This window comes from Tupaia chinensis, unplaced genomic scaffold, assembly GCF_000334495.1.
Source record: "Tupaia chinensis unplaced genomic scaffold, TupChi_1.0 Scaffold000258_1, whole genome shotgun sequence".
Classification (NCBI taxonomy): domain Eukaryota; kingdom Metazoa; phylum Chordata; class Mammalia; order Scandentia; family Tupaiidae; genus Tupaia; species Tupaia belangeri.
In genome coordinates, this window is record NW_006159738.1 from 1,793,372 (window position 1) to 1,802,184 (window position 8,813).

An 8,813-nucleotide genomic window follows, 5' to 3' on the forward strand; every position below is an offset into this window, starting at 1 on the left:
TGGAACAAATGAGACTGTGATGGGTCTGCTCGAGGCCCAGGGCCTGCCTGGGCCTGCTTCCTGAGCAGACATGCCTGGGACAGGGATGTGCTGTCTGACCTCCAGCCCCCTGCCCAGGCCCTTCCTCCGCCACGAATGGCCTCCCTTGTGGGTTTCCTGGAGGGCTTCTACTCAACCCACAAGGCCTGACTAGGGCCAAGGATCATCTCGGGCCCACTGGATGGTAATTCCATTTATTTGGGCAAAAAAACAGGTCTTCAGAGAGCGAAGTGTAACCCAGAGGGCAAGCCCCAGGCAGCCAGGTGGGGCAGTTCCTCCCCTTTCCTGGGCTCACGCTGTCACTGGCGCTGGACCCCAACAATAAACACAGCAGCTAACACGGGAGACTTACTCTGTGCCAGCTCTAGCCCCAGCACCTTCCGTGCGATAATTCATTGACACGTTTCTTCTCCCCACGTTGCAGATGAGGACACCGGAGCACAGAGCGGTTTAGATACTAGCGTAAAGTCACGGTGATCTGGAGGGGTAGGGCGCGAGACACCGGGGGTTACAGAAGGGGCTGCCCAGTGGCCCAGGACGGGGCCACTGAACCCGTTCTTTTCTTTGTCCGCTGCCGTGAAACTCCCAAGCCCCGGTCATGTCAGAGCATAAGGGGGGGAAGGGGGGTGCAGTTCGGAGAAGGGCGGCCGCTCCCTCCAAGCTGGAGCTCCCACATGGGCTGCCACGTGGAGGGCCCCGGCTTTGTCAAGGAGCCACTCCAGCCCTGGGGTGGAGGGGTGGGGCTCCCCGGGGACAGCTCCAGCCTAAACCATGGAGACTTCGTGGCTCACAAAACCGAAATGGCAAGGGGAGGCCTGGGTCACGGCCTGCCTGCGCCCACGGCTCCCGGGTGCCCTCGGGAGCTCACACTCACGTCCATCCGGCTCTTTCTTGCATTGGCGTCATTCTCAGAAGAGCTTCGGCCAACCTGGAACCAAGTGGGTTCCCCCGAAATCCCAGGTTGACTCTCATTGGGTCTCTCAGGGTCATGTGCTCAGCCCTGAACCAATGGCAGTAGTCGGCAGGAGGGACCTCACTGATTGGACAGGTCTGGGTCACATGCCCTTCTGGGAGCAGCGCCAGCCCCACGTAAGAACTGAACGAGGGAGGGTGACCCCCTACTGGAGAAAGAAGGGACTGCAACTGGATAGACAAAGCCAGCTGCTGCCTGCAAGCCCCTGGGGTACAGGCCCACCGGGCAGCCGGGCAGGAGCCGGGAGTTAGACTTGGCCTTCTGGGTCTGCAGTCAGCCCTGCGCTCCACCACCGACCTCCATGATATGTGTGGGCCTGGCATGGACTCAGATCTGGACCTGCGTTGCCTCTGCCAACCTGCCCCAGCCCACCTGCTGTGGTCCTGGTCGCTTCTCACCTGGAGGCACACAGGCCCTCTTGGCAGCTGCTGGCCACCTGCTGGGCTTCTGTCCTACTCCCCCGCCCCACCCTCCAGTCTGTTTCCGACTGTTTCCATTCTGTTCACTGGCAACACCTGCCTATTCCCACAGAGCCCTAGCAGAAAGCCACAGCCACTCCGTGTCAAGAAAACCAGGTTCTTTCACCATCCTAGAAGCTTCCCTGGCCCAGCCATCAAAATGCGGGGGCTGGAAGCAAGGTGGCGGAGAGGAAGGGCAGGGTCCACAGAAGAGCCTGGGACAGGACCCAAGCCCTGGCGCAGGGAGGACAGAGCCAGTGAGGCCCCCTGTGCTGAGCAGTGATCGCGCCGTGTGGTTCCTCTGCTGGACCCGCCGCTGTCTAGAGCAGATTTAGCGGAGCAGCCGATTCTAGTACAAACACTGGAACTCGGTAAAAAGGAACAAGGGGGCCAGCAGGTGGCGTAGTGTTTAAGGTGCTGGACTCCCACATGGTCAACGGCAGTTCAAGTCCTGGACCTGGCACCCTGAAACTCACACCGGGCATGTGTGCATGCGTGCCCACAATCCCAGGAGAATGGCGAAGGGACTGTGGTGTGGCCATCCTCCCCCCAGGGGGTGATTTCTCACTTTCTCCCTCATTGTCTCTGTCTCTCTCCACCAAGTGCACATGCCCTTTGGCAAAAACCTGGGGGGAAAAAAAGGAAGGAGGTGGGAGGGGAGTCAGACCTAACCAAGAGAACCTCTGTCCCCAGGTCAGCACGGGGAGTCCTGGCCCAGCCCTGTTGAGTGGGCACCCTGCCCCTTTCAGGTGGCCACTGGGCGCAGGGTGACATGTCCATTCAGAGGGAAGGGCCTGAGAAAGTTCCAGCTCCATCCTGACCACGAGGTGCCCGTCATACAAGTCTAGACAAGGTTGCAACACTGTTGCGGCTGGTTCCCCAGTTCCCACCGGAGCTAGTGCCTCCCAGGAAAGCGGCAGACCTGCAGCTCTGCTCAGACCCTGGCTAGTGGTGATGGGTCAGGTGAGGCGTAGCTTTTTAAAATGTATTTATTTCTTCCAGGAGTGGGAGAAAGAGAGAGAGGCAGAGACAGTCAGGCACTCCCCCAACAAGGTCTTTTATTGTTTTACACAATTTGTCAGAGGGTGCATGCACTCGCTGGAGAGACGGAGAGAAAGGGAAAGTGAGAAGGCGCCCCAGGGATGGCCACTGCAACCCCTTCTCCACTTCTCCCTTTTTAGGATTTTGGGCACACACGCCTGCTTTGTTTTTCAAGCTGCTGGGTCTAGGACACGAGCCTCCAGGTCAGCCCTATGGGATCCAGCTGTCTTTATTTATTTATTTAGGAGAGGTTTTTGCTATAGGGCATGTGCACTCACCAGAAAGACAGAGAGACAGAGACAGAAAGTGAGAAATCACCGCCCAGGAGAACAGCCACGCCGCAATCCCTTCTCTTCCATTCTCTTGGGATCTTGGGCACGCACGCACACGTACCCAGCGTGAGTTTAAGCCACCGGGCCCGGGACTCGAACTGTGGTCAACTACATGGGAGTCCAGAGACATAGCCATGATGCTAACTGCTGGTCCCTGGGGATCCAGCTGTCTTAACCACGCCTCTGGCTGGCCCTATAATAAGCCCTTGGGGCCAGCAGGTAGCATGGTAGGTGAAATGCCAGACTCTCACATGGCCGACTGCAGTTCGGGTCCTGGACCCAGCAGCTTGTTTTCTTACTTTCTATTTCTATGGTTAAATTTAAAAAGTAATAATAATTACAAATAATTCTTTTAAAAAGAGAGTTTATACACACACACACACATTCTCCAGAGAGAGTGAGCCCCCAGTGGGGTCCTGAAGCCAGGATCCCCCCCAGCCTAAGTCCCCGCAGATCACGGGGGAGTGTACCCCTGGTGTCCGCAGGGAGGTCTCCAGACTTGAATCCAGAACCTCCACGTGGGGCTGCCTCAGAGCACTGCATTTACTGCTGCGCCACAAGGCCCCAGGTGTGGCTTTTAAACTGGGGCTCTGGCTCTGCGAGCCGGGCACGGGACAGGCCTGCTATTTCCTTACCTGTCCACGGGAAGGAGCGTCTTGCAGCCTGCCTGGCACCAGCTGGGGCTCAGTAACGGCAGCTACCATGACCACAAGCGACAGCAGTGCCTTGAACGAGGTGCTCACAGCGTCCCGCCTAGCCAGGGCCAGAGCCACGCAGACGAGGTCCGGGCGGTGAGGGACGTCCCCCTCTAAGAAAGCCATTACCTTTATCATGACACGACAAAGCCACGGCGTCCGCATGATTTCATTTTTTATTTTCGGAAATAGAACCATTGTACATTGTACAAACCATATCTACGGATGGAATAAATAAGTGAAAAATTATACCTGCTGTACGACACACCAAAAAAAAAAAGAGGAAAAAAATTAGGTAACGGTGGAAAAAGGTCTTTATACCTCTAACCAGGTCCTCGCAAGAATGAACATTCCAAACCATGACACCGTGTGATCGCGGGGGCCGCCCCCCTGCACGGCTCAGTCACTAGCCTTCCAGGTTGTGGGTGTCTAAGTGCCAGCACTTTGTGGAATGTGGACCCGCAGTTTCCCCGGCTTCGAGTTTGGGGGGAATTAAGTAATGAAGTTTGCCCCAGGAGCCCTTGAGGCCACGGGGCCTGATGTCCACGGAAGGCATGCGCTTCGAACCCCCCGCCCCTGGCTTGGTGGCTGGAAGGTCTTAGATTCTTGGCCTGGAGGAGGACGAGGGGTACAGGGCGAGCAGAGCAGCGCCCCGAGGAGCGGGCTGCGTGGGGCAGGAAGCACATTGGATTTCTGCAGTCTCGTGGTTCCGCGTGGAAGGCCTTCTCGGCCGGCGTCGCGTGCAGGGCTGCTGGCCTTTTGCCTGGCGTGGCCGCGGGGGGGCCCAGTGGTCCCACCTTCTGGCCCATTCCTCCCTTCAGGCACTTCAGAGAAAAACTAATGACAGCCTCGGTCCCATGGACATCGTGTTCACCCTCGAGTCCCCCTGCCTGTCCGGAGAGGCTGCCCCCGGACAGAAGAGGCGCGGGCAACCCTCGAGGCCTTTCTGGTTCCCTGGATGCGCGTTGGATTCTCCTTCAGCTGTCTTGGTTGTAACCTCTCGGTTCCCAGAAGAGAAAAGAAAATAAATATCCAAATTCATCTGTCACCAGAATGGACTTTCGCCACAAAGAAACACATGGCCCTAACCGCCGGGTGTGGGGGCAAGCCGCCCCAGATCTATGAGAGGTTCGCTCCTGGCTGCGCCTGCGGCGCGGGGCACAGGTGCCGGGAACTGCCTGCCTGAGGGGCGAAACCGAGAAGTACAAGGATTTCTTTTTTTTAAGACAGAAACCTTTCGGCATTGCTAACTTCAACATTAAGATTTTCAAAGTTTTTTTTCTTTTTTTCTTCTTCCCTTATTTCAGGAGATATTTTGCATGAGGTATTTGAAATTCAGGAACATTTTGATTCTTCGTGAAGTGCAGGAAGATAGGTCCCCTTCGAAAAATAATAATAATAATAATAATAATAATAAGAGCCTCACCCTCAGGAACTCTTTGAAAATGGAATCTGGCAGACGCTTCCCACGGTGGTCGGGAGAAAGAGCCACAGGTGGAAGGTGGTACCTGAATATGCACCGATTAGCCAAAAACAAACAAAAAACAACAACAAAAAAACCCCAACAGAACCCTCCCCCCACCCCCGAGAACACAACTCCAAGGGAGAAAACTCCAGTGCAATAGAGGAAGCTCAGGAAAGGTCGCGGTCCGGACCCGGCTATTGGGTGAGAGCAGCCCCTGCCTCAAGAGCACACGAGCGGGCATCCGTCCACGGGGCAGCTCCAGGGGAGACAAAGGGGTGGAGGGGAGCAGACAGTCGGGCACTCCTTCCTGGAGGGTGCAAATCTCGCCGATTCCGGGTGCCTCGTTTCCGGCCTTCGAGGCCCAAACACCAAGGCCCGCTCCGGGTGGAGGCGACCGCGTCCTGGGGATGACTCAGTCCATAGCTGGCACTGAGTCAGCGTGATTCCGACGCGATGCAGCTCAGCCACTGTGATCCCGCCGCTCCGGAGGAGGGGCCAGGGGGCGGGGCAGGCAGAGGGCTGCTGGCTGGAATCCAGCAACGTCCTACGTGCCAAGTTCAGCACCAACTACCTCTGCCCCGACGCCCAGCCTCGCGGCCCGGATCTGCCGGAAGGAGATAGTTGCGGTGGGCCAGAGAGACCACTCCGTCTTCGGAGGGCTGGGAGAAAACGCTGCTGGAGGAGGCGGTGGTGATGTGGGGGGGGGTGGAAGTGCTAGAAAAATCTAAGGGTTTTGCGCGTCCATCGGGCTGTAGGGGCTTACGAACAAGCAGCCTCGAATGCTCCAGGGGGGTGAGGGCATACGGAGGGTCCGGCTGGGACCCATGAGGCCAGCCCTTGGGGCCTGTGCCCCGATGCCCACAACTCCTCGGGCCTGGGGGCTGGGACTGACCCCCAAGAGCTCAGGCTGTGCCCAAGCCCCACGTAGGGGAAAGCCAAGCAGCCCCTGAGCTCCCGCTGGTCTGCAGCCGGGGCTCCCCACTCGGCCCCGCCTGCCCTCATGAAGTCCCCAGCAGGGAGGAGAGAAGGGAGTCTGTGACACCTGGCACCACCAGACAGAACCAAGAGGGCACTTCGCAAAGGGAGATGCAAAACAACCAGGGACATGCCAGAGGGCACCTCGAGGGCACAAGGCACAAAAAAGAAAGCGGAAGGAATCTGTGGAACAGCGAGAAGCCCCAAAGAACAGGGAGCGCCTGATCGGAGCCGCCCTCGACAGCTTATTAAACAGAGAAGTGGGGACACAGCAGCGACGCCAATGTGCTCCTGGCTTCCGAGACGGTGCGCGGACGCCCCTGGGCCGCGGTGGCCTCCCGGGGACAGTCGTGTAAAGGTTCGAGTATTTTGCTTCACAGCAGAGTTCTTCGGCGTCTGAGAAGCGACGCCGTTCTGGGTGTTCTTGGATTTGCACTTGGTAAACTGGACACGGTAGGAGTTCTGTTCGCACCCGGGAGGGCTCGCTTGGGCCACGTGGTTCTAGAAGGAAGCGTGCCACGGCCTTCCACGACACAGACCACAGGGCTGGGCTTCGTGTCTACATCTCCTCGGGGTTTTGCTGAGAGGCCTCCAGTTTCATCTTTTTAGAGGGTGGCACCCCTTCCAAATCCTTGGGGCAGGAAGGGAGAAAGGAAGAGCTCAGTTAACACGGCAGGGAGGCCCGGACGCTGGGTGGGGCCAGGTGGCCCACGCATGCACTCCCAACTTTGCACCTACCCAGCTCCTGAAGGCGACAGAGCCCTGTCACACCCGCCTGGCCCTGCTGCGCGTGCTGACATGGAGGACCGTCCCTCACACTGATCCCCCTGCCCTGCCCTGCCCGCCTCGGCCCAGGCTGCACCGGCTCAGTTCTCAGTCCTCCACCTGCGATCAGTTGCCGGGGTGACCTTCTGTACACAAGGCTAAGCTCACCGCTGAGCTAACTCTGGAAAGCCCAGACCCACTCTGCCGTGGACGGCTGTCACGCGCCCGGGAGCATGCTGTTCTGGGGAAGGGCTCTGCAGTGTCACCATCCCCCCCAAGTCACGCTGGGGTGTCTACCCTGTCACCGGGACCCATCCTAACTGCTCCCCCAGCGTCCTCTGGGTCAATGGTGCCACCACTGGCCCAGGAGAAAGCCCCAAGCCCGACTCTCTTCATCTGCCCCCTGACCCCACTGCCTATTAGTGAGTCCATAAATTCTATTTCCCTGAGCTCACCTGCCAACCCCATCCACGCCTGGGCCACCATCACCACTGCCTGGGTGACACAGCAGCCTCCCTGTCACCCTGCACAGCCTACACCAGCTTCCCACACCCAGTCCTGCACGGGATGCAAAGCCCTCTCTCCAATGCCGCCCAGTGCTTTCCCAGGGCTGACCTCCCACCCTGGCTCGCTGACCCCTGAACCTGCAGCTGCCCCCGCTGGGGAACCCGGCCCCCAACCCTGAGTTCTCACCCTTCAAATTGCACACACAGTCAGCTCCTCTGTAGTGCTGGCCCCAGGCCCCCACCCTTCCACACTGCTCTGTCCCGCTTCCACCTGGCACCTTTGTTGGCTCTGTGGCCCGTTTTGAGTCTGCTGTATCCCGGCCATGCCCTGACCCTGTCATAGCCCCAAAGAGGGTAGGGAGAGGCCTCAGCCTTGTTAGGAATGCCCAGCAGCTCTGCACCTGCAGTGGGTGCTCAGTGTGAAAGGTGACATGGTGGCCCTGGGCCTAGAGGGGTCGTGTGGTTCTAGGCACAGTGAAAAGGCTCCTGCCCCATGAGTTTCTGAGGGGTCCCAGGAGCAGGAGTCAGGAAGGCCCACTTGCCCTTCCTCCCTCTCCTTTTGCCTTGTTGAAAAAGGGACACCAGATTAATGCCAATGTGGCAGAAAGTGGCTCCTGTTTGGGTCCCCAACTGCAGCCCACACTCCCTTTATGCCCTGAGTGTTGAGGGAAGGACTCCCAGGATAACTTCTCACAGAGGGAGCTGCAGACCGACGGGAGTGAGGGCTCAGAGTCTGAACACTGGCCGTCGGGAGAAGCCTGGGTAAGGCTCCAGCTTGTGACCTGCTGCATCCCGCTCTCCTCTGCTGACAGCACTCACTGTCGGTTTTGCCTGAGCTCCCAGAAAATACTCGGCAAGGTGCAAAGCATTTTCTCAGGTGAAGTTCTGAGACCCGAGTTCTCACTCGTAAGGCGAGTCTGCAGGAGGTACAGTGGAAAACCCTCCAAGGGGCCGTGTCCAATGACACTGTCTGGGACTGCATATTCTCTCATCGAATCCTCACCAGGGCTCTGAGACAGTCCTGGAACCCCAGTTTGGCAGCTGGATAGACCGAGGCTCAGAGAAATAAACTGCCCACCCAAGAAGTGATGGAACTGGGATTCAAACCTAGGCCCCATGTCTGCATGAACTGATTCAGACCAGGTTTTGGCACACAGGGGCCCAAGCAGTCGTGAAATTCCAAAGGGTGCCCCAAGATTGAGGATTTTGCAGCCCTGCAGGGTGGGCCCTTTGGGTCGCTGAAGTGGGGCAGTACTTGTGTGGACCCAAATAAAGAAAACGACAGAGTAAGGCGGGGGTAAAGGACCCCTCCTCCGGCACCAGGGGGCTCTCCCCACCCTCTGTGGCTTCAGCACCCAGGGCAGGGCACAGATGGGGGACTTGGAGATGGCTAGATGAAGGGATGATGGTCCGAAGGTCGATGACAAAACAACCAAACAACAGAGCGCCTGTCAACATACCCCCAACCACCCAACGGGCTCCGGGCCGACCTGGCTGCCCCTCTGAGACCGCGACCGCAGTACCTGAGAGATGGCTGACGTCTCGGCCGGCCGGACCGCGCCTC

The 8,813-nt window shown here is 58.3% G+C and overlaps 1 protein-coding gene and 1 long non-coding RNA gene across 2 annotated transcripts in view; both read right to left on the reverse strand.

Annotated features, from left to right (window-relative positions):
* The window catches only part of LOC102485571 (uncharacterized), a 3,052-nt gene extending 2,070 nt beyond the window's left edge, over window positions 1–982 (reverse strand). Inside the window, exons 1-2 of the long non-coding RNA XR_334656.2 lie at window positions 914–982; window positions 392–517 (exon numbers count right to left, since the gene is read on the reverse strand). This is a non-coding gene — a long non-coding RNA (uncharacterized LOC102485571). The remainder of the gene's footprint in view (window positions 1–391; window positions 518–913) is intronic.
* Window positions 983–3,699: 2,717 nt separating this feature from the next.
* The window catches only part of BCL7A (BAF chromatin remodeling complex subunit BCL7A), a gene marked incomplete at its 5' end in the record, with an annotated part of 18,296 nt that continues 13,182 nt past the window's right edge, over window positions 3,700–8,813 (reverse strand). Inside the window, 2 exon segments of the mRNA XM_027772197.1 lie at window positions 3,700–6,609; window positions 8,773–8,798. Of these exon segments, the coding sequence (XP_027627998.1) occupies window positions 6,538–6,609; window positions 8,773–8,798 (98 nt within the window).